At 32.1% G+C, this 25,995-nt stretch overlaps 2 protein-coding genes across 3 annotated transcripts; one reads left to right on the top strand and one right to left on the bottom strand.

The window, feature by feature from the left end:
• The first annotated feature begins 289 nt into the window (after window positions 1-289).
• LOC148181098 (uncharacterized) lies at window positions 290-2,610 on the top strand. The gene is made up of 10 exons (XM_088029828.1): window positions 290-559; window positions 610-792; window positions 841-1,024; window positions 1,072-1,235; window positions 1,284-1,400; window positions 1,447-1,593; window positions 1,640-1,817; window positions 1,867-2,087; window positions 2,139-2,304; window positions 2,357-2,610. The coding sequence occupies exons 1-10, from the start codon at window positions 390-392 to the stop codon at window positions 2,492-2,494; spliced, it is 1,668 nt and encodes a 555-aa protein (XP_087885954.1). The 5' UTR covers window positions 290-389; the 3' UTR covers window positions 2,495-2,610.
• Window positions 2,609-21,687, bottom strand: stl (ADAMTS metallopeptidase stall). 2 transcript variants are annotated; one of them, XM_088029809.1, is made up of 17 exons: window positions 21,615-21,687; window positions 21,251-21,468; window positions 12,332-12,404; window positions 8,316-8,575; window positions 6,904-7,278; window positions 6,592-6,853; window positions 6,435-6,540; window positions 6,251-6,385; window positions 6,096-6,202; window positions 4,623-4,765; window positions 4,353-4,576; window positions 4,062-4,243; window positions 3,625-4,010; window positions 3,469-3,580; window positions 3,108-3,265; window positions 2,895-3,057; window positions 2,609-2,844 (listed from the first exon to the last, which is right to left on the bottom strand). In XM_088029809.1, exons 2-17 carry the CDS (start codon window positions 21,323-21,325, stop codon window positions 2,711-2,713), a joined length of 2,895 nt encoding a protein of 964 aa, XP_087885935.1. In that variant the 5' UTR covers window positions 21,326-21,468; window positions 21,615-21,687; the 3' UTR covers window positions 2,609-2,710. The 2 variants fall into 2 exon arrangements, with proteins under 2 accessions (XP_087885935.1, XP_087885943.1); XM_088029817.1 differs by lacking the exon at window positions 21,615-21,687 and adding an exon at window positions 21,553-21,590.
• Window positions 21,688-25,995: the final 4,308 nt, after the last annotated feature.

Below are 25,995 nucleotides of genomic sequence, written 5' to 3'. Positions count from 1 at the left end.
TAATTCCAAGCAATTAGTTACAATGCTCAGATAAGGAACAAGATTTTTTTTTTAATTCATAATTGAATAAGCTAATGTTTTATAAAAAAAATATTTAGTGTAAATTTATATTATTATTTTTTTTGATAATAATTAATTGATATTAATTACAGGCAAATGAGTAAATATTTTGTGTATGAAAATATTTCTTTTCGCCTAAACTACTGCAATGTTGTATTCACAGTTGTATAAGAAGTTGCATAATGCACCAATAAAAAAATAAAACTTTAGTTACTTTTGTTTTATCACCAAATTCAAACTTTCAAATTCTAACCGCTGGCTGTCAAAACAAACTTCAAACTTGTGTTCTTGGTGTGCTTCTGCCTTGCTTGTGTGCTGTTTGATTAAAAATGTGTGAAGAACAGCTCCTCAGTCTGTTTGAAAATGCAAATATACATCTTGGAAAATTAGATCCTCGTGTTATCAGAGCGTGGTTTGACACAGACTGTGAAAATGTATTAAAGTGGATTTGCACCTCTATCACTGAAGACTGCTATGTCTCAGCTCAACAAGAGTCTGAGTAATTCATTTCTACTAGATTCAAAACATTTTCTACAGTTTTTATTTTAGATATTCAGAACTAGTTGCTTTACCAAATGAAGAACTAAATAAGGAAATGAAGAGGATTGAAGCCAAATACCCTGAATTGTTGCATGTTGAAGAAAATTTATGGGATATTGAAGTTGCTAAAGACAGTCTTGAAATGCTTCAAGATCAGTTAAAGGACTGTGAAGAACAAATATATGTGAATCAGTAAGGAATTTGTTATTTAAAACTAGAAATTGCCAACTCTTCTTTTAGACAAGTGCAACAAAGTTTACAGTCTGAATTATCAGCCGTATCAGCAGAAGACATTCAGACTCAGTTAGAGGAAGAGTCTGAATATGAGAAATGTTTAAAATTCAGTAGAGAGTTAGATAACATTCACAATCAAACATATGATCACATTAAGAAATATAGTCTCTATCTCAGTAATTATGAATATGTAAGTGATGAATTAGGTAAGAGAGCATTTCTAAAGTTTTATTTTAGGATGCTTTTCCAGGATTTGCAAACTGCATGGATTTTTCTGAGTTTGAAGAAAAATTGTCAGATGCTAAAAATGCTTTGAATGCCATGACAAACGGGGAGGAAGAATGTTTAGAAAAAAGTTCTGCAAATGTTGTTGCAGACACAATCTTAGAACTGGAAAGCAGGCATGTCACAGTTGAAATGTTGATTTAATTTAATTTTTAATTTTACAGAATATTTAACACTAAAATCAGTAATCAAGCTCTCCAAATGGAAATTAAAGCACTAAACTCAGTCTTGAAGTTCTTGGAATGCTACGATAGAGACTTACTATTGTCATTTGTTGATATGTAAGTTTATTTTTACACCCACAAAGTATAAGAATGTGTTTTTCAGTGATTCTATTCAAAGATCAGTAGAAGTAAGTAAAGACCAACAGAGCTGGATGTTAAAAGTGGTTGAAGAAACAACACTAAAAATAGCTCAACAGTGTGTGAATCAACCCACACTCAAATGTTTGCGAAATGAACTTCAATATCACCAGTAATATTAAAAATAATTTATTACCAAGTCGTCATTGATTTTCTAGGTTGAAACTGGGTTCCATAAACAGATTCAAAGAATGCTTGATGAAGATTTTGCTGCACTCTGTGATACTGCACATTATATACTTTCAAGAAAAGAATGATATTAAAAGTTCAACCAAGTTCTTTAAAAACGTGAATCTCTACATAAATACTGATCTCAAAAACAGCAGTTTAAGAAAAGTATACACTTAATTTGAATGTGTTTTTTTGGACTAAAATGTTCTTTTAGGAATCAATGGTAGGGCTAATCTCTCAATTTGAAGAATTCTGTTTAAGCCCTCTACAAAAGAAATTCAAATTAATCGGGGATTTTGGATTAATATGTTTAAACAATCGCGATTTAGATTTAAGGGAAGTTATAGAGAGTACCAATATGTTAAGAACCAACACCAGAAAGCTAAAGAAGCAGCACTTTAACTGTCCTATCACTTACAAGATATTTGAAGATTTGTAGGTTGTGATTTGGGTACACTATTATTGAACTGTATTGATTGGTTTCAGACGTTCTAATATAAAAATTCTTCAAGACTTTCTAACTTCTGGTCCAAGTTCGCGAATGTTGACCATTTCCAATTCATTGCAAAGGACACTCTTTCAAGTAAACAAAGTTTTAAAAGAACAGAATACGTCTGTGAAGTTACTTATCAGCAAAGTAAAAAATCCAATTGTAAGCAGACTTTCCATAGAAACTATTTTGCTAAAACTATAAATGATTTTAGGATAATTCAAGAGATAAGTGGATGACTTCCAGAAGTCGATTGTGGACCTATTTTATGACAGATGGTGCAAAAATGTTGTCTTTGCTTGAACAGATCAAAACTGCACATTCCAAAGAAGAAAATGTATTAGCTATTTGATTGTATGCGTACATTATTAAGTCTGAATTTTCTGAAGACCCAAACTTCAAGAACGTGAAAGAAATTGTAAGTACATATAGTCGATCTTATTCCTTAATTAAAAGACTATAAATATTGCTTTATTGAATATAATTACCTACATCTTACGAAAATACATAATTTAATAAATGGAACATGTTTAAATCACAATATTTTGCTTGGGACTCAAGCTTAACTTTACGCATAATTTGAATAGTCAGTGGATTGCTTATTATGCAAGCCTTGCGGATATTGCACATTCATCGGGTCCATATGGACGTGAATCGGATTATTTAAATCGATATCAAAGCGATGGTCCGTTTTAAAGTTCCCTGTAAACGAAAATTACTCCCAATTGTAATATTCGTGCAAACTAACCTACCTGATAACGTCCTGTTTAATTCCGAAATAATTTCCTCTAATTGTTGCTCATTTAATGTCGTCGTTACTTTCGTATTGTTCAATTGTAAAGATCGTCGATTTCTCGAAAGTAAAGGCAGAGTAAACTCACTCTCTGAAACGGGAGTATCATCACTTCCAAACTCCTGAAAAGTTAAAGTTTTATCAAAGATTTATGACAAGTTGTCCCAATTACCAAGCACTTTCCACTTATACAGTACGCTTTTTTATCCGAGCTGCTGCGGGAACAATCTGTGCCAAAGGGAAACCATCCATCTTCACCATTAACAAGGTAATAACGGTGTAAAATATTTTCATCTTGGCAAGCGACTCGGCACGGTCTATCTGGATCCTCTGTTGTAAAAGAAAATGGGATAATTCCACGAGTAGTGTACACAGATTAATTTTTAAATAAACCGATAAAATTTAGCTTTTTGTGCGTTTATTTTTGTTTCTAACATCAACATGGGGCCCTTTTAGATGCGTTCAAACCCAAACCGATTTTGTTTATTGATCAAAGTTTATCGCTGAATTTAAGAATCGTTATAACTCCTTACCAATTGCTGGTGGAATTTGCATCCCAATACCGGAGAGCCTCCCCACCCTGTCCTTGTATTTACCACAAATCATTGATGCATGTTGAAAAGGGGATTTAATGCGGCCGCAGCCCTAAAATGTAAATGTACCCAAAATAAAAATCTCCTTTAACTTACGTATTCATCTGGCTGACACAGTTGTATGCTCGATTTGGCATATTTTCCTTTACTCATCACCAATCGAATTCCAGTGCCAGGTGAAATACAGTTAAAATGGCATCCGCTGGCACTCTTCCATTTTACGATTTGTCTACTTCTTAAACCAGTCCGGTAGATAATCTCATTATCACTTCGATCAGAAGGACATAGATCAGGCATTTGAAGAAAAGTTACTTCTTCGTAAGAATCACAGATAAAGTCTTCACAACGCCCATTTATACAATAACTCGATTTCCCGTAACGAGACCGTCGCGTTTGGCATACAGTGCCATCAGGGAACGTCCATCCTCGGCTTTTGGTGCCGCCGTTACGTTTCTGGCACCAAACCAAACAAGCTTCTTCAGCTAACAAAATAGAAAATTAAAACAGAGGTGGTTGGAAACAAGAAGACTTACGATCAGCACTAATTTTCTGCATTCCTGAACCGGTTAAGTCTTTGTCGACATCTCTAGCCCTGGTACAAATTTGTTCCGCAAATTCTTTAACTGTCAGTCGTGGTACATTAAGACACTGTTGAGCGTTACATGCTTGGTACTTTTTGTTGATGCCATCACAGTGGTTTCCATTGCCGTGAAATCTGAATGTAGTTGTTAGTTCAAGTCGTTTTTATACATGCATTAAAGGAACTACTGGACAGGAATTAATAGGATGGATGCAATTCTTCGTTTGGTTCTTTTAACACTTACCGAGCACTGTTACAAACTCTTGTTGACATCATAATTCCGGTACTTCCAGAGCGCAGTCTTCCTTCTTCCCCGAAAAGACACCCAGACGCGCAGTCACTGAAAGGTTTCCATTTACTCCAAATCCCAGTGGCTTTTTCAGTTCGCGACGAAGAAGTCTCAGAAGCCGCGCTATAAGCGGCACTTACAGGGTATCCTTTGGAAATACACCGTCCACCTTTACACCACTAAAAAAATTAACGTTAAATCAGTTTTTTGGGGGGTTTGTCTTACCATATTATGACCACACATTGTTCCTTCAAGAGCAGGGTGTGAAGTCCACGTGTATCTTTCGCGTTCGCAATGTAAATCTCTGCACACGTCGTCTAGCGGTTGTTGGGAAGAGTGGCGGCTACCACGGCCATATTTTAACATACCTCAAAAGATGAGTTCAATTAGATATGTGGGAATTGTAATTTTCGTGTGTTGTATTTAAGAAAATTTATCTTTTGTTTGCTCTGAGCAATCTGCCCTTATATGTACTCCCACGTCATGATTAAAATGAATTGGCGTAGCGTTTTAATTAAATCTTTTAATATTTCGTCAGTACATCTTTCTCGTAGCGTAACAATAGTCGTTCCATTGTTTGGATAAATTTATTGTTGAAACTACAAATCGGCATCATATTCGCGTCATAGAGACCTGAGAAATCACATTTCCACCCATACACATTGTAGCAAGTAAACTTCATTATAACAATCTGTGTTTGCTTTCTACAAATACGCCCAGAGTAGGTTTCAATCTAGGAACCGCATTTATGTTAAAAGTAAACACACGGTACATGTTGAATGTAATTCATTGTTTAGCCAATAGTTTCAAGTTGTAGGAAAATAGATCATGATTTTTTTCCACTCTTATTATTCTAAATGTTTCGTTACACATTAAGTAATGGAAAAATAATAGAGCAAACGATTTTTTTTCAATTAATGGCGGCACTTTTCGGTTGTTAAAAGAAAATTGGTTCAATTCACTTATGTGCTCCAGCTTAGTTGCTTGTCGTTATTCGGTCTGTAAACACGTAGTTGTTTCTTTTAATAACTCGTCGATTTTTTAAGTCAAAAAAAGAAGAAAATGTGGAAATTGGCTGAGGGGTAACCCCAATTTTCTATTCGATATATAGAAAAAGTATAGTTCGAAACTAGAAAACAATTTTTATTCCATGCGTTGCTATTTTGACAATACACACTACAAAATTTAAAAAGGGAATCGCTAATAGTATTGATAAAACTAAACAACGCTGGATAGAATAAAAACTTCACATAACTGACAGAAGATCCTGATCACAATATTGAAGAAAACTATAGGCTATAAAACTATAAACAATCTTCCCTAAGCTGTCTACGTAATGGAACGGACGAAAAAGAAGAAAGATTTTATTTCATCAATAATTTTTGTAGAAAAAAAACAACACGACTGTTCTCCAAAAGAACTGTTTATAAAAAAACTGAGCAATGATCATACTGCTGCCGACTATGAAGAGAATACCGGAAGATATTGAAGATGATGCTTACAATTTTCTGTACAACCAACTGGAGATATTACATTTTATGTATATATTTATAAAGTAAGAACGAAATGAATGGTCAGAAGAAAGACGAAACAAGAAAATGAACACAATATCTTACTGTTGCTCTGAATGAACAAGGAACCATTTTCAAAATAAATTATGTAATCTGCTTTAAAAGAGAAGAATTTTCGAAAACTTACATTGCTGGTCGGCATCGAATCGTTCGCCAGGTAGAGCTCCCTCGGCGCTGTGATCGAGCTGCCCTGCCGAACTCCCGTGGTCTAATAAACACCGCGATTGTGAAGTCCTGCAAATTCTCTATTACTCTAAATTCTTAACCGACTAAAATTCATACTCTAGAAACTTTTGTAAATATCGTCTACTACAAGCAGACCACGTAATCTTTCCACTACCTAAAGTCGGCGACATAATGTAACTAGCAGGATCACAGTCATTATCAGCTAATGGACCATCGTGCCTCATCCCTAAACTAGAAAACAATCATTAGGTATTAATGTAAATATCAAGTTTCTACTTACTTGTGTCCGATTTCGTGTGCAACCACATAAACACTTTCAAAGTGTCTTCCTTCATTAACCGTGCAACTGCTTGTTGTGGTGCACATTCCAGCTACCGGAGCGAGTCCTACAATTTCAGTGTTCATTTCTCGTTTTGTGTTTTGGGAATAAAACTGACCTACTACTTGATTCGAAATTTTTCCATGTTTACCTCGGACGTATAAATCTAAACCTGTTAAAATCAACGCGTGGTCCCAATGTTGAGGTTCACGATCACCAACAGGGTTCTTCGTTCTCTGCCAGTTACAGAAATTTGACAGGAATCGATCAATATCAGGAGGTCTGACTAACCCTGGCGTTTCTTCTTTGAGTATTTCAAGTCTTTTAAGTACAAAATTCACGGGTCTTCCCAAACTGGGGTCGTGATAAAGAAGTTGGACCTACAGATTGTAATAGTAGAAAGGAGTAATTGAGTTTGTATGTAACTCACAGCATTGATCATAGCAAGAACAAAACGGATCAATTCTCTTTCTGTTTCCACAGGAAAATTAGTCTTCATGTGCTCAAATAAGTCTCTATCTACAAAAACGGCAGTTTCGACAAAGACTGGAGTGCCTAAAGGGAAAACTTCTCTTTTTGAGCGGCTCAGTCTTAATTCGCCTTCAACTTTGGCATTTTCATCTTTGGTTGTTTGGGCTGTGTTTAATTCATTTTGTTTAGGCAGTGTTGTATTATGATGGTGATGACACGATCTTTCGTGGTGTTTATGGATGACAACATGAGGTCTTTCTGAGTCATTTTGAAGTCGTTTCGGTAAAGGATGGATTATGTAGTAGTCATTGCTATCGAAGTGTAAAATCCCTCGCTGAATGAACAAAAAAATCTTATTAATTCATAGCGTGTCTCACTGTTTTATGTTCCAACAAATAAATACGAGACATTCGTGAATGACACAGAACAGGCAGAAAAATGTCTGTTATTCAACTTTTACTTTGGCCACATGTGAATTATCCGTAACCTACTTTACAATTTACGGGTGCGTAAGTAGGCACTAAAAGTAAGTAATCAGTAATAAAAACTTATGACTAGAAAAAAACGTACTTGTGAAAATTTATCGGTAACAATGAAGAATTATAAAAGCAGTGCGTTGGAGTTGTTATAATAGATATTTGATGGCACGTTTTAAAAGTCATCTTAATCGATATTTTGCTTCGTTAACACGTAATAATGTTTTTAAGAAGATTCGCGGAAAACTGAATGGTGTCGTTTTTTACAAACTGGCTTAAAATTATTACTAGATATGTGTACACAAGTTTTTATTGTTTATGCTCACTTTATTACTTATGTTTATTATAATTTTTACTGTGTCTATGCATTGTTGTACCAAAAATTACTCCGTTTGACAGACGAATGTTAAAAGTGGATTATTGTTTAATTTAACTGTCTTAAGAAACGTAATAATCTTCTGAAAGTCTTAATTTTTAAAAAGCTCAGATTATTCTTCGTTTTACATTCTGAAATTCGCTTTTTTTTACATTGTCACATTTGTGTGTAGAATTTTTGTTTTTTTTTGCAATTTTTCTTCGATCTAGAGACAATATTATTGTTCCTACCATGGTTTGTCAATTTTAAGAAATCAAACCAACAAACTCACATAACAAAACACGAACAAAACTCATCAACATGTTAATAAAAACTGACCACTCTAATTTTGCATGTAACGTGCAATTGAAGAATAAATTATCACTATTATTGTAATGCACCTATGGCCGTAAAACATGAAAGTTGTGAAAGTGCTTGACATTTAACACAGAACGTCTTCAATCTTGCAGTTGAAGTTACATAAACGCGTTGCAACTACCTACATACAGTAGTACGCTGCAAAAATCAAGAAATACTTACAATCCCATTGCACAAACTAACTGCCGACTTGTCTCCTCGGTAGTAACACTTTGTATCATCCTCAAAAAGTTGAAACGGATAAGTACCGTTTGCAAAGGTCTCCAGTAACGCAAAATCTTCAGACACGAGATCAGAATTTGGGACTAGTTCCAAATCAAATTTCTTCTTTAGGGCAGGTGCTTCAATTTGAAGATGATGTACTAATTCATTACTTTCATCCGGGGCGGTGAAATTTGGGTAACTTATCGAGAATTCCGATCCTGAAAAGAAACAAGCGATACTTTGTACAAATGCGGAACAAATTGTGGAGTGAACAATGGAATGGTTAAAGACGAGTTCGTGCAATTTCTTAATTGCTTCCTACAATCTTGGAAATAGTACCTGAACAAATTGATGGCGGTAACAATCGTTTTACCCAATGCATATAATTTTGCGCTGTATTCACACTTTTGCAATGAAAAAGGGAGAATATGAACATTTTTGGCAGAGGATTTTACGTAATTTGGGGATTTGCTATCAAATTTTTTCGACAAGAATAAAATTCTTTTGATTTCAGTCTGTAAACTAACTACACGTAAGTATTGTGTTAATACCATTTTAATTATTTTACCTTGTCTTAAAAACTCAACCAGATGTACAAGTTTGTTACAGTGCACTTAACATGTTGTTACGTATTTATATGAGGCGCTAAAGTTCGAATAAAATTTTACGATTAAAGAAAATGAAATAAGGAAAACCGACGTTATATAACTTGTAATTAAATGTACCTTTTCGGTTTAATTAATCTGCAAATTAGGGAAATGGCAGCAGAGCAAAATTTTAAAATTTAAATAAAGAAAGTAACTTCCGTCTATTATGTGTTCAGTACAAGTATATTTTTTAGTCAATTATAATTAATTTCCTACTTTTATTTTAATTAAAAGGTGTTAAAACTACTACTTACAGTGTAAAATACTGTTCAAATACTGAGCTCTTCTCAGTTACGTGAAATTATAATTATCTAAAATTTTTGCACGGAACAAACGTCCATGACCTGGGTACCGGTATGATTTGACCTCACAAGTCGGAAATACAGATTTTCATTAAATTGTCAAGCAAATAGTTTCCGTTGCAACAATTCCATGAACTCCAGGACTCGACATAATTAGTGTAACATAACAATCTTTTACAATTACGTACTACCGTGAGCTTGGACAATGTTATTTTTTTAATAACAATTTTGATTACATTAACATGAAGTGTAAAAAACATCCTTTTAATTAAATACAGGTTCATGGTATTGCGCTTGGGAACTTTTCGGTCTAGTGAATTTAGCAATAATTTAAATTTACCATCAATATTCATTTGGTGAAACAATTGCAATTGACTATTGTTACCGTGTACGATAAGGGACATGTAGGCTGAACCATGTGATGTGTAGCGTTAAATTTTGGGAACAAATCCACAATTTGGTCCGGATATAACTTTGGAAGCCTAATAGAACTGGAACGGGTAAAACAAGGTGATTAAATATTTGGTATGTTTTATGTAATGTGTCCCATGTTTTATTATTTTAATTGTAGTGACAAATAAAAAAAATATATATTTTTGTAGGTAATTAACAATGATTCATTTGATGCATATTTTTGCATTTCCAAATTTAAAATTTATTACAAATTTTGTAAATCAAATCGTAGCAGTCCAAGGTAGTTGGACTTAATAAATATTTAATATTGGAGTGTTTTAAATAGACCAGTTGATAATGCAGAAGAAACATATTTCTTGTTCATTATTTCAGATGGCAATTGTTTCATTGTGCTCTTAAGTAGTTCAGCCTGAGACCTTTGAATGTAATAGGTGTAATAAATAAATTCATTTTTAAGCAATGTTCACAATAGTTTTCTTTACAATACTTTTTCTTTAGCCATAAAACTACTTTTACCGAGCGTTTTCTGTTCTTTCATCCTGTCCTGAAATCGGTAGCACATTTCAAATTATTGTTTTGACCTCTTGAATTGTAAATCACACTTTTCCATTGCACATATGGCAATGGCAACTCTTTATTTTGCGCTGCCAGTGCGGAAAAGTTGCAGCAGTTCGGCAAAAAATTTAATCATCGCTCTGATGATGGTAGCATTGCTATCGAAACGCGCGTCAGCATTTTTTGACAAAATTTGGTGTTTGGGAGTAAATTGTAATTTTGATAATATGTGGAATGCGTCACTTTTATATGGAGTCGTAGAAAAATGACGTTAAGAATAGATAAGAAATTAACTATTGTCAAGACTTCTGGTTTCTTCCTGATGATGGAAGGTCGTAGGAAAAATAGTGTACATAACTCGTCGGAAAGTGTCTTTCTTACACTCGTGCGAAATTGGTCACTTGTTATGTAAATATCTATTTAGGAAACATTTTCTATTTTCAAATATTAAAGAAAAAAAGTGAAAATATGGCAATCTAACTATTGTAAAATACTTGATTCAAAGATAAATGAAAAAAAATGAAGCAACGAAGCATATAATCTGTATAATTAGAATTACGCATATGTAGATACATACATATGTAGTTTACCAAGACAAAAACACGAGTCAGAACGAAAACAAAAAATCACTAGAAAATCAGTAGAAAGACGTAGACGAAGAACATTAAAAACTAGAGTCAAAATAGAAGAAAGAACACCAATCGAATACGATTCTTTAAATAATGACCCACAAAGAAACTATAAAATTTTAAAACTAAATGATACGTAATTAAATGTAGTGAATTTTAAGTTTTTGATGATAATTTCCTATCATAAACTTTGGAATACAATTTCCCCCAAAAACTTGCTTCAATTTTGTAAGACATTTCTTTAAGGATCGTTACTTTCGTCATCGTGAATGGTACTAAATTGATATGATTTTAAAGAAACCCGTGAAACCTTCACGAATCTTATGATTTTTATGCCAAACTGTGATTTTCCACGACGTTGTCTGTATGTTTAAAAACAAATAAACTCCGACAACCGTCACGTATTGCTTTTTCACACCCTTTAAGTGAAACCAAATTTATTGTTCCTGCGAAAGTGCATTGCCCAATTTACATAAAAATTTTATGCAACAAAAGAGATCCAATCAAGAGATCTTGACCGGTTACCATTGACCTATTATATCCATAATGGTAGGAACATATAAACTGCACACACGTAACAATGAAATAACCATAATAACAGAGGTCACATTGCGCAAAACCGAAACGTACTTTGTGTATTCAACAGCATATATTCATATTTATCTATTAAAAATGTGTTTTAAATTTTTTTCCACAATGCCATTTGCAACAACAATCTTACACAACAAACCATTTGCATGTAATCGTGTTAACTCCAAAGAAAATAGTGAATTTAGAGGTGTTTCTAATTTTTAATTAAACGTCCGGGATTTATTTGAATTGCATGTACTTCGTTAAGAAATACCCCGAACAATCAAGGACAAGACAAAATTATTCGTTTCCAACCCAATGCAATCAAGTTATTAACAATGGTAACGTTATAAACCTCTTCACGTAAGAGATAATTGTAATTATTTTATGCAAAAGCAGTGAAAGTAGGGTTATTATTATTTTAAACAATATCGTGACTGAAACGGTATTAAAAATTTAACTTTCTTCAACATCCTGAAGAAATATGATTGTCTAAAAAAATATTTTGTGTTGAAGTAGGTAGATACACGTAACAGTAAAAGCTAACTTAATGCAAGTAAAATTCGAAAAGGGGGTTTTTTCTTGTTACGGTTAACTATTTGTGTGCTAAAACAAAACTTATTTAAATATTAATGAAATAGAGAGCAAAACCAGCGAGTGTAAGAAAACTGATTTATTTCAATTTCCCTATTATTGTTATACGTGCTTCGTTATCGAGACTTTATTTTCTCTGCTCTCTAATCTGCTTTCTCATGTTTTTTTTATTTTTTCCGTAACATCTTTATAACTAGTTCAATAGTTCTCCGTGACATACACGGTAAAAATAGATCTATTTACAATCAATATCTTCAACTAACCTGAATTTAAATTTCCGATGATTGATTTCCACTCGGCTTCGCTTAAAATGTTTTTTAAGTTGGCTTCCGTAATCTGTAAATAAACAGGAAATTTAGTAAATAGACAATCAAGTAATTGCAGTCAAACAATAAGTAAAGAAAATTTAAATTGTAAAACCACGTACTGTAGGTGCCTAAATATTCTGTAGCACTTTCAGGACAATATATTTTTTATTTTAATGTTTTAGCTAGAATTTACATGTTTAGCATGCAACCTATTTTTCATGTGGGAAAAAACACGTGTAAAATACGCTTAATCTTGCCTATTAATGGTTGGTCTAATAACCTACAAAAATTAATCAATAAAATAATACAATAAGTGGCAGTCTCACATAACCCTATTCAAAAAGGGGTCACCGACATGATAAGAAAAAGTGTCATCGAACGGAACGATTCCAAGTTTCGATTGTAGCCCTCCAACTCACCGGTTTACATAAATCAGAAGTTTTAAACTTTTTTCTTGATTCAAGGCCGTGGCCTGATATAATTTAAAATTGAGTTTCTAGATTCTCTAAAATCTTAACCTTCACTTAAGGAATTTTGCAGTGCATATCCGTTTTTAAATTTTAATGTATTGGATTTTGATTTTAAAGAACATGACAAGTCAAAAGACTAGATTAATTTATTTTAAGATTTAAAAAAATTAATTCCAAAAATGCATTAAAATCTGATGCATTTCCATCGAATGATCGAAACAACCAAACCACATTTCCGCTTACTTATCTAAAAATTTAATTAATTGAAAAAAATTTTAATTCGCTATATTGCATTCTTCGTCAAGGTCCACAACCACCTACAACCAATTTATTACGAGCTGATAACAATAATTTTTAACCTTGTAGAATACCAAAAATTGTTTTAGCATTATTAATATTATCTACTTACATGTTGCAACAACATGGTAGTATTTATTGATGCCAACAATAAGATTTTTTTAGATATTTCCCCTAAAATAGGGAATCGTGACGGCGAACATTTTCTCGCCCATATAAATCAAGTTATTATGAGTGGGTTTAGCGCATTATTAAAAATTTACAACGATAAATCTGAATTAAATTCACTTCTATTTATTAACTTAAAGCGGATCTGATCCGTAATAATAGTAAATGAAGTATAAAGAACGCAAGGACAACTTTCTACTATTGATTTTATTAAAATGATAAATAACTTAAACTACGGTTTACGTCAGGTTGATAGACTTGTACGAGAAAATGTCAGCGAGAAACGATAATGGCAAAGTCAATCATTGAAACTCAGTTATTTATTACATCTTCATCACATGAATTATCATAAAAGTAAAATGATTCATTTTCCATATTTTTTAAATACACAAGTTGCTGTTGAATTAATTTTGGAAATAAGCGAAAACATAACAACGGGGCAGTACTACTTAATCATTTATTTTTGCATTTGAAAGAAATTTTTCACTATTGTAAATTTAAATCTAAAGTATGAGTTATATCCACCTTTTCATTTGCCTGAACAAGTCAAGTCCTTATCATCACACAACTTTTAACTCAAATTAGTACATAGTTACTGTTTTTTTATGAAAAGTAAAGGTTAGCAAGGTATTTGGTATTTTTTTTCATTTCCGTCTTATCTACAGTTAATTGGTTTAATTAAAGCATACCTACTTATCATAAAAATAATTGTATTTTTTCTCTTGTTTTGAGTGCAACGTGGAAAAATAAATTTGTTATTAGACAAGAACCTTTTTAACTTATGTATAATTTTCAGATTTTTTTATTTGATCAATTAATTGTTTCAGTCTCTTACATTGTCTGTATAAGTTAACTTTAGATAATGTATCCTATGCATTTATTAGACTTTTTTATCTACGACTATGTCACAAAGGAACATTTCTATCACTCATGTTAGTTGTCCAATGAGATATACAGCCGGAGACATAAAATCTTAGACGTCACTTAGAATTTGTTTTTATCACTTTATAGTTTTTTTTACACCGTAAATTTACATAGGTATTCTTTGCATTCTTTGACTTCAATTCATCTTTTATCTACAATTGTGGAAAAAGTGGCCGTTTGGTGACTAATATGACAAATCAGCTATCAAATTTTATTTATTTTATCATTTGAAGACAAATTATTTCTAATTAATTCTAATTGACTTTTTTATAAATTAGAAATGGACAACAATCGTAGATAAAACTTTGTAAGATACATGTTTAAAAAGTAAATCTTTATTGCTTGAGTGGCTGATTGTGACACGTGAGTGACACGAGTTTACAAGTATATTAAATAACTATTTACAATGTCTAAAGTGTATTTTTTGCATTTTTTTGAATTTTTGTATTCCTTAGGGCGAGTTTTGTAATAATTTTAGAGATCCTTTAAAATTTAAAGTGAATTTTTGCCATAGAAACAGATTGTTTTAACACTACTTTAAAGGGCCTTTATTTAAAGCCGCCTTTAAGCTATAATTATGAAACTGGCCCTTAAATTGTTGCGTTTCTTTCAGGGTGTTAGGAACATGGCTAATCAAAGAACGTAAACTATTTTGAAATCTGTAATTATTTAATTTGTTTTCGTTTTATTTAAAAATAAATAAAAGAAATAGGAGTAAGACTTAAACTGCTCCAATTGGATTCATTCTATCCAATTTGGAATTTTACAAAAATCTAACATAAGTAGTCTTCCGACCAAATGAATGGAATCAGTGACGTCAATAATATTAGGAAAAAACAGTAGTGCAATTTTGTTTAAAAATCGAAGAGAAATCGAATTTTCAATAAATGTTCAAAATGATTATAACTTGAATTAATACAAACATGTAACTGCCCTAATAATAACAATCGCTTTATTGTGCAGCAAATATTTTTTTTACACAATTACGAACCAACTACGCCATTGGTATCAAAAAATAACTGTCTGTTTGACTTTAATTACAAAACTTCGTTAGATAATTTTGGCTCAAATCTTTTGCAAATTGTTTTCTGATTGGTTACAAATAAAGCCTTCCAATTCTTTAACGCTTAAAGAAAAGTAAAAAAAAAATCTTCGAATGATTACTTTTCACGGTTGCCTTGATCACCCTTTTCAAACCATAATTTTTACGTTTATCGCAAAATTGTTATTATACAGGGTCCGGCAACACTTGTGTCCACCCCCAAAATCGTCTTTAATTTTAAAAATTAAATTTTGAAAATTTGCATACGATCACAGTTGACAAAGCTCTAGAAGCTGACGCAAAAATTTGTTTTTATCACTGATAGTTTTGTCGTCGCGACGCCTTAAAAATGTAATTTTTGGTTAATTGTTAAGGTTTGTGATATCAACCCCTAATTTAATTTTTTTTCAATATAAATGTGTTAAAAATATCTCAGTTGTCATTTTAGATTCAATGCAAATTGTCTTCAAAATTTGAGAAAAAAAATGCTGTTTTATCAAGTTTGTTTCCAATTTCATTAGGTCAAAATTGGGAACTACGTTTACACCCATCTGTCAACATCTTGTGTCACAAATGGCATCTATCCTTTGGTTCGCTTTAGATTGTAACAAAAGTCTTAATTGGTGAAATTGTCGCTTTGTCGATGTTAATTAACGATTTCTGGTGTCCATAAAGTGCAACATGCCCGTGTTAATCAAAATTAACCTTTATACGACGGAATGAAGTTACTTGTGAAATTTTGGTGTAAACGTAGTTTGCTACTGCGCCGTCATAATTTTGAAAACTAACTTGATAAAGCAGCGTTTTTTTCGCAAATTTTAAACACAATTTGCATTAGATTTAAAATAAAAACTCAGATATTTGTATTACAATTACGTTGGAAAAAAATTGAATTCGCGAATATTTCCGCAAACTTGAAAATCGCTAAAAATTATATTTCTTAGACGTCGCGACGCCAACCAAACCGTGATAAAAAACAAATTTTTGCGTCAGCTTCTAGAGCTTTGTCAACTATAAGCGTATGCAAATTTTCAAAATTGTAACTTTAAAATTAAAGACGATTTTAGGGGTGGACACAAGTGTTGCCGGACCCTGTATATTGAGATTTTATGCCTTTTCTGGTGACGTAACGGTTCTTTGGATTCTTTATCCTTTTGATTTCTCTGATTTTATTTTCTTTTTCTATTTTAAAAAAATTTTTAGAAATTATAGATTTTTTGAGTTTTTTTGTTCCATCGCCTCACTTATTCATATTTATAGTTTTTAAATTACTAATAATATTGTAATTTTACAATTTTTTTTTCATTTTCTTGGAACGCTCAAATTCTTAGTATTCTTTACTTTCTATTTTAGACTTTTAACTGCAAAAATGATGATTTAGAATGATCATATTGTGGCTCAACATTTAATTTGTTAAAAAGCACTTTTGTGTAAATTCAAAATACATAACTAACGAACATCAGAAGCGTACACCTTGACAGTAATCGATAGAATGGGCGTAAAAACCATGGAGCTAAAATAAAATTGACGTAATTCGAAATTTAAAATATCTCGTACTTTTACTAGTACAACAGTAATGAAGGTGAGTGTTTCACTCACTTCCTGATTTCACGTTAACATTTTATTGCAATTCATTACAAATCAACATTTCGGATTATCAAAAAATAAAGGAACCGACAATTGATATGATGTAAGTCTTCTGAATGCAATTACATTTCCCCATACTATTAGAAAATATGGCAAAAATGATGATTTCATTGTTTTTTGGAAACCAAGAACAAGGCAATTAATCAAGAGAAGACATTGATACCTGTTGCATTCTGGTAATTTATTATCATAGGTGTTGATGACAATAGCTTCCGACCTTGGTAATTAGCGATTTTGGCACAAGTTTCCCCTCTCGCTTACATTCGTTGTATTATGTGTGGTCAGCAAGCGTGCCAGAGGACGGGTCAAACACACACCATATCCGCCTCTTCTCGCGGACACCATCTAACAATTGTACAGAATATTAGGTATGATTACAAGTTGGCAAATCGCACACTTCATCCTCGTTAGCCGCTATATAATTATAGCCACTATTTGATCGCTTTGTCATTATTTTTTGCAGAATTAACTGGACAAACTGACAGTCATATCCTGATGAAGATATCTTTTCGGAAAGCTTATAAAAACAAGTTTGGGACAGTAACCTACGATCTAGTTGCAGTTCTCGAAAGTAACCTACTGAACCAGAGCACAGAATTCTGACAAGTTGATATCCTTTTATGGGTAAAACAGGATGTCGTGTGATTTTTCGAGAACCATAAAGAATCAAGAATGGCAGATGAACGATGTTAGTAGAAATATCTGAACCGTTGCACTATTACCGTTACTTGTCACATGTGCGTTGCTCTATTTCTTTCAGAACGAAGACAATATTTTCTGTGACTAATTCGTTAATGGCAAAAACCTGAGCATCTAATAATCCATCTAGCTAGCTAACTAAATTGCATTAAATTACGAAAGGCATCCGAAGGAACAGACATGTTGCACACTCCTCACGTAACTTTCGAGAGATCAGACAATTTACAATGGCAATGACTGTGATTATTTTCTCATCAAGAGATTCACACTTCCTATACAGCTATTTACAATAATGATTATGTAAAATAGCTATTCAAAAACGTTTAATTTACTACTATTGGGTAGGTACTTGAATTGATTAAAGACAGCGAAAAAGGGGAGTAGGTGATTCCATTATTTCGGTGAATGTAAAATACGACCTTGACATGGGATTACATTTTGCATGTGATTGCCTTTTCCCTCGCTATCGAATCGAGCAAACACCAAACCAATTTTAGGTTCATTTTACTCAATTTTGTTGTAAAGACTGCTTAGAAGTCTACTTCCTGCCATAATTGAAGTTCACAAAGAAAATCAATAGGGTAGAACTTTATAAATCCAACTTTTATAAATTAAAAAAAAAAGAACAGTACGGTAATTAAACTGAACTTTTGCATAATTATTTAATCCATTATTTATAACTTTATAAGTAGGATGGCAGTGATCTGAATTGTCAAGGAGAATTTAATTAGTTATATAATTTTCTTCAATTGAAAAAAATTATATAATTAATAAATAAATGCGTGGAGTTGTGTTGAAGTGGCCTCCAAAGAACTCTTTAGTGATAATAATAAGCTAATAAGATTTTCATGCAATTATTTGGATTCCAGAGAGTGTTAAATAATATGAGACTTTATCATTCAAATAGTAAATTGCACATTTCAAAAGTTTACCGACAAAATTTTAATTTATACCGAGGAAATTTGTTTAACAGAAAACGGTTCGAGGAAATTATGAAAGATTCACAGTATATTGCATCGCAGGGTATTTAACAAAGTTCTACCAGTCCCTTCAAGATTTTGAGACAGTTTGGGGACACACAGAAAACTTGAGTAATGTACACATAATTTTCTATATTCTCGTTGTTTTCTTTCTTCTACACCCACCGGTGACACTGATCCAAATTTTACTTCAGATTTGACAAATACTATAATTTGTTTAACAACGTAACTTGATCAGTGTGTTTTTTTAGTTTTTTTCTAACGTATCTTATTGATCATTTTGAGGAAACTTTAATTTCTAAACTAAACGTTTTATAATAAAAAACTTCTCAGAATTTCTCTTTTGGTTTTGGTAAGTCCAGAGACTTACAAGTTCACGGATTGCCGTCTATTTGTGAAACACTCTGTATGTGTATAAATATAAATACAGGCTGTCCCAGAACTCGCGCCCCAGAGAACAAAGGAGGATGCCGACAGCAATACCGATGGCAAATTTCAATGGATAAAAAATTAACAAAATTAATGGATGATAGTATGTGTCCATAGTTACCGATTTTCAAATTCTGTTCAGCTTTGGGATTGGCTACCGTTTTTTCGTCTTAATTCGCTAATTTTTTGAGTTAAAAAAATGTAGTTTCAAAATTTTGGTTTAGAATTGTGGGCCTCCATAAGCCCTTTCTGTCTGGGGCGCGACTTCTAAGACAGCCTGTATAATGAAACCCTCAAATTTATTTATACGTAGTTCAACAAAAAAATCTAAAGTCGTTAAAAAAAAAGAAAAATGGACAACTCCAAAATTTTAGGTTCTATTGTTTGGTAGTGATGCTATCAATAATTTCATTTTATCGAAAATTTGTAATTTATTAATTATTATAATTATTGTGTTTCCCGGTATTAGGTCATCATAAAGTAACCATTAATCATCATTACAAAATCGTAGCATCTGTTACATCACGAGTTAATTTTGAGAACTTGATATTAAAATAAATCATATCTCTCCTAAAAGTGAAATTTTAATGACAAAATTGTGGATTTAATATAATAAGTGCATCCGATATTTTGAGATTTTTGACAACATATACAAAAATGAATTTCTGAGAATAGTTAAAATTACGTAAATATTATGATGGATAATTATTATTACTAAAAGGCACTAATTAGACAGTTAAAATTAGTATATTAGAAATACTAGCCAACAGCAAAGTTGCAACAGACTGAAATTATTTACTTTACAGGTATAAAACAGACCGGAAAAGTGCAGTTATTCGCCTTGTTGAGAAAAAACGCATTTTTCTAAATAATAATAACAATCATTATGTAAGTGACCGTTTCCCTTAAAAAAATCTACCCATCATGCTAACGCATTTTGAGTGAGTAATTTCCTTTCCTTTGCGCTCCAGAATTCATTTTATCGTCAATAAAATCACTTGTTATTTGGCGTTTTTTCACATTATAGGTGAACTGATAGCACTTGATTCTTGGATAGCCAAAGGAAAAGCAAAATTTTTAGTTCCATTAAATTCTACAAATTTAAAATTTTTCATCTTTTAAATGCAAAATTTTCAGATTTCCGATTCTTCCCCATAAATTTTTTGTAAAGTAGTTTTTTTATTACTTTTATTATTTGTGGTTTCTCTCTCTTGCCTACCCACTTAAATACACAATTTGACCACAAGCACTTTAAACATGCCCAATTATTGACAATTATTCTGCCAATATTTTTGTTCTTGTCCTCATTTTCTTTTCATCTCCCTTCAGCACAATTTTGTCTATTGGACCGTTAAGAATTCAGAATAACATACCTTGTAACATTCCACAATGACTTAATAATTGTTATTTTATTTTTAACTTTGTCAAGTTTACCTCGCCACAAGGTATGTGTTCTCCTTTTTCAAACTCGCCCGTGATTTTTAAATTTCTCTTGTGAAATTTTAAGCCAAACGAAAAACGGTGAAGATGCCTTTGCAACTTTGTAATTCGACAGACGTTTTTATTTCTTACATAAAACTAGGTTCAATTATTAGCTGTGAAGTCCCTGGCCTTACTGGAATTACTGCTTTATTTTGCAATACGTCGTTGTATAGGTACATAACCTATGATATGATTGCTATAAATCTTTCTGTATCTATTTATATCGCTGCAATAAAAAAGGTAACCTAACCTGTCCAGTGCTTAACCGAATTTTACTCTCATCGTTTATCTTCTGCGTCTTTTTGCAATGTGTCAAGTTAGGAATATGAAGAAATACGGCAAATTTAGTATTCAGTATTGTAGTGTGAAAAATACACTTTTTGATTGCATCGCCCTATTTTTTAATTTTTAATTATCGCCACCGGTGCATTTTAGTAATGGTAACAATTCGTATCAGACAACAAGATCTGACCTCACTTAAAGAATGTTAAAAAAAAACAAAATAATTACTTCTAATCAGAAAAAGGCCTTCTAATAACAGAATATCTATAAAAGTATCCACTCACTTTTTGAATAGCTTGGTTCCTTTTGTCCAATATAGAAGGTCAAAGAGTAAAAGTACTCGCAATTTACTTTCCATTGTTTGCACGATTTTATTAGCGTTATAAAATAAAAATTTAAAAAATCTAGTCATAATAATATGCATTAAATAATACTTTTTTTTTTCAATACATACCTGAAGAGTAAACGCAGTTCCAATCAATATGCATGTGACTATAAAAAATCCTGTACACATGCCCCGCATGACCATTAAACGTTAATTGAAGACCCATTTATTTATGACACGACATTGCACCAACACAATACTCGAACGCGTTCGTAAAATTACACATTTTATTTTAATTCATACACTTTTCTTGCCACATTCTGTAGTACCAAACGAATCACAAAATTCTAAAAGAGAAGCAAAATTTTATTACTTAGCTAATTAAAAAAAAAGAAAGTTGAAACAATGTAATTAGAAGAAATGTTAATTACTCTGGAGCTTCAAACTTTCTACTAATCGAAACTCGGAGAATATTCCTAAAATTTGGATTTACCCGCTGTTAGTTCAACGCGATCTCGATGGACTTCTTCAGCGCGGTCCACATCAGCTGTTCACAAGCACTGAACTAGTCTGCAAAATACAGTGAGAGAAGGCTTTGATAGGAGATATTACCATTTCCACTTCACGGGCAACGAACCATGCACTTTGTCTAGTTTTGCTTGCGAACTTGAATACATATCTGTTTCGTATTTTTTTTTAAGTTCATAATAATAGTCATCTTCAATTATCTTATAATGAATTATTGTTTCGCAATTATTATAAGAAATTTGCCCAGTTGCAATGTTGAAACCACAAGTGACACAATATTTTTTAATTTGCTTTATTGTCTTCCTTTAATTAGTGTATGGAATTGTGAACAAAGAGTGTTTAAAAATTCGTTTTACGTTAATTCTTCATACTTCCTTACCATGCTTTAAGGATTGCTGGCATTGGCAATGTTCATTTCCTCCAATGCAAATTGCTGCCTGCTAAAATATAAGATTTTTTACATGGACACATCGAAAAAAAAATGTTTCTTATAACTTAACCTCTAATGGTCACGGGGATAAAATGAAGATCTGAGTTAGTAATCAAAAACTCAATAACTGAATTTTAAAACTGAATATTGGAGAAAATAATCAAAATTACAACTATCTATATTTATAAAAAATACACTAGGCAACAAATTTTGGAAAAAAATGTAGGTGGGGAAATAAGTCATTTCTGGAATGGTCTGCTGATTCCAAATCTGAAAAGTCCGTTTTGCTCCATCAGTTTCGGATTCAGAGACATGGTTTTTATAGGTTTTAGTGTACATTTTTTTTTATTTTTTTTTTGAAAAATTGGAAAATATGGAATTTCTTAACAGTGTATGCAAAAGCCAATTTAATAAGGTTTTCAACGATCTATAAAACTCATCGCTAGGATCTCATGTTCCAAAAAAACTTGATTTAGACGATTTCCATATACATACCAGGTACCCCAAAACTCAAGACCCAGAGAGTAAGGGAGGGTGCCGTCAGGAACACAGATGGTAATTTTCAAAATAAAAATTGATAAAGTTTAATAGTATTCGAGAAAGGATAAAAAATTAACAACCAATCCCGAAAGCTTATTCTCGAGATGGAATAAACGGCCATCCAAATTTCCTAGGCAACGAGAGTGTAATGTTCATTAGACCAATGCACAACCGTATGTGCCATAGTTACCGATTTTCAAATTCTATTCAGCTTCCGGATTTTCAACCGTTTTTTCGTCTTAACTCGATAATTTTTTGAGCTAGAGAATTTTTGTTTGGAAATTTTGGTTCAGAATTGTTGCCTCCATAAGCTTTTTTTCTCTGGGTTACGAGTTCAGGGACAACTTGTACAACTCAAAACTCTATCATACATCATAGAAAAGGTAATGCAAAATCAACGTAATAATTTTTATGATTTTGTAAGTTGTTAAGCAAATCTGAAAAAAACAAAACTGAACACAGTGTACTCAAAAAAAGTCCTGAGTTCAGAGCTGAGCAAAATGGATTTCGGATACAGAATCAAGGAGATAATAGAAATCTATAATTTGTTCAGTAGTGTTATTATTCAAATTAAAAAAATGATTTTTTTTAGTTTCTTAATTTTTGCATAAAATATTCTTCTATTTTTTAGTTACAAATGTTAAGATTATAAGATCTTCTAAAATAATTTCAATGATTTTTTTTTTCTTCAAAATTATACCAAATTCATTTTCGAATGTTTTACGATGACGATTTGTAACGCCACTGGTTAATAACAATACACACCTACATATTACTGGATTTTGCGTATTCTGTAACAAAGAACACCTGTACTTTCTTGATTTTCCGTTTTATTCTGTAAAATCATAACAAAGTTTATCATTCATTGTGTCTAAATACCAGTTGTTTATCCTGTAATTGAGAATAAGTACACCCCACTCACTCACTCAAGCTCTACGGGCATTAAATATCACAATCAACAAGATGAAATGAGAATTAGAATCATTTTATGTCAGTTACAAGAGACATAAGCGATGACGTCCTGTAATATGTGGTAGAAGTTTAGAATTGAATTGTTTAAATTTTTTATATCTTGGGTTGATTTCGCCCATTGTCTTAAACACCATGAAGTAGTGGATAGATAACACTGCGCAACAGTACTTTTTTTTCCAAAGATATAAAAGGGGTTTCTGGATATACAGGGCGTTCTGATTACGAAACAGTGATCGGTTTTTCAAGATCAGCTCTAGTTTTCGAAAAAATAGCTACTTTAATGTCAAATTTCAGGCTAAACCAGCTGTAAAAAAATATTGTATTTCTGAACTTTTTTTGAATCATTCAAAAAAATCGATGTTACTCTACGAACAATGCCATTAAATGTTAGAGAAACGTCGCTCAGAAGATTGCAGTGACAATTGTCGAAAACGCAAAAATTAGTCTCAAGAAACTTGTAAAATTTTATGATTTAAGAGTAAACACCGGAAAGAGATCGATGAAAATCGCAAATTTACACTTAAATTGATTCAATTAGACAGTCAGACTTTTGATTTTTCTGTTCTTGTTGCCAAAAACAATTGAACACCAAAAAAACTAGAGCTGATATGATAAATCTGTCGACTGATTCTTACACAATAAGGCCTAAATTATGAAGAATCGTTTAGACTTCTTTGGAAAAAATTAAAAAGTTAAATTTTGTTGGACTGTGTAAATGAATCGAATTCGAAATCCATCAGCTCAACTTTTTGGACCTCATTTTGAAAATAACCAAATTCCAAGTCTCAAACTTAGAATAATAAATAATAAATGTTCTTTTTTTATATAATTGTGGAGAAAGAAACGAAAGTTTTTTATGTAAGTACAACGTTATCTATATTTATTCATCAAAAAAGTCAAATGCGACACCAAAATAGTAAACAATAAACTGCTTTTTGCAACAACTGCATTGCTTGCGGCCGTAAAAACAATCGTAATCGCCAATTAGTATTCAGAGAACACTCAACAGACTGTTGAACTTCACCTGTTTGCGTTACTACTTTACCGTGTAAATGAATAAATGTTTTTACAACATTTTTGGAATGTCTTATTCCTCCTCATCATTCGCGTATCTAAACAGGATGTACGAGATACAATCTAAGAACATTGTTTTAAACTTTTTCTGAAAGAACAATCTGGTTTATTGTACGTAGATAAGCAAAACGAGCCTGCTAAAATATGAAAATTTGTACGACAATTTCATCTACATATGATAGATATGCATCTATAGATACCATCAATTTGCAGAAAATAAACCGCGGTGAGTAAGGCTACCACAAAAACTACATCCATTAATTAAAATGACTCTGTGTTTGCGAACTCCTGTATTTGATTTACAAAAATACCAGTCATTAATTTTGCCACAATTAGCCCATTATTGGGATTAAAACACGCTCGAACGCTGTTAACGTTTACCTTATTAAAACTTTTATCCCAACCCACCTTTGTTTGAACTAAAAGTAAATTTATTGCTTACTCTTATTAAAACAGGGTGGGATAGTTGGTAAAAGTGGCAGTGGATATATTTATTTACCTACTTACAAGATACATGTTGTTCCACAATTTCACCTCAGAACCGGTTCAAAAATACGTAAGTAAATATAAACATTGTATTTTGTTGATGTACCAAAACAAGATGTTACAATAACATGTTGATGCAAGAAAGAAATTTAGTTTGTTATTATAAAGGGAAGAAGTGTTCCGAGTTATTTATTTGCCACAAACTTTTTTTCTACAACACTTACAAATGAAAAATATTTATTAGCTGTAACATATCAAGGATGTAATGTGTATCGTATCAGCCGCAGATACCAGTTGGAAATCCGAGTGAAGCGATCCGAGTGAAGCTGTTATGACATACATTGCATCCGAGGTGTGTTCAAGATCTCTGTGGATTTAGCCGAAAGTTTTTTTTTGTAAATTTGCCTTGTAAAATGCTTTAATCACCTTCTTAATTTTTCTTTCACTATGTTTTGGTATGGAACACACTCAGTGTAATTAATCTAAGGCCTTTAATGGTCCAGAACGAACACTCAATGTTGAAATTACCGACCCAAGACTTCCGACTAATTAAATATTTATCAATGTCAGAATTCTGTTATCCTCTATTAAATTTACAAAATCTTGTAATTATGTATATACTGCGTTTAAAAAAATTATCACCTACAAGAAAAATACCTATACATACATACAAGGGTGTCCTAGAACGCTCGTACTTCTTTTTAAGAGGAATTATTTATCAAAATCTGAGTTGATTGTCGTATTGCACAATGTTCAGGTCCTTACAGTTTTTGATTTACAAGCACTTTAAGTTTGCCAATAGCCCATAAATCGCTAGATAGCATTCTGTTGCTACGTTACCTAT

The sequence above is a fragment of the Gnatocerus cornutus genome, chromosome 1 (assembly GCF_029298725.1).
Source record: "Gnatocerus cornutus isolate USDA-ARS CGAHR chromosome 1, icGnaCorn1.1, whole genome shotgun sequence".
Taxonomy (NCBI): domain Eukaryota; kingdom Metazoa; phylum Arthropoda; class Insecta; order Coleoptera; family Tenebrionidae; genus Gnatocerus; species Gnatocerus cornutus.
Note: the sequence above shows the minus strand (reverse complement) of the source record. Positions and strands in the feature narration are given on the sequence as shown.

Bases quoted from the DNA above. Each gene is read 5' to 3' on its own strand.
- LOC148181098 (XM_088029828.1), top strand. From the start codon at position 390: ATGTGTGAAGAACAGCTCCTCAGTCTGTTTGAAAATGCAAATATACAT. The intron at 1,401-1,446 runs GTAAGTTTATTT...TGTGTTTTTCAG, and splicing joins CTATTGTCATTTGTTGATAT to TGATTCTATTCAAAGATCAG. The intron at 1,818-1,866 runs GTATACACTTAA...ATGTTCTTTTAG, and splicing joins AAAACAGCAGTTTAAGAAAA to GAATCAATGGTAGGGCTAAT.
- stl (XM_088029809.1), bottom strand. From the start codon at position 21,325: ATGGTCATGCGGGGCATGTGTACAGGATTTTTTATAGTCACATGCATA. The intron at 12,405-21,250 runs GTATGTATTGAA...GTTTATTTACAG, and splicing joins GAACTGCGTTTACTCTTCAG to ATTACGGAAGCCAACTTAAA. The intron at 4,244-4,352 runs GTAAGTGTTAAA...AACTACATTCAG, and splicing joins AGAGTTTGTAACAGTGCTCG to ATTTCACGGCAATGGAAACC.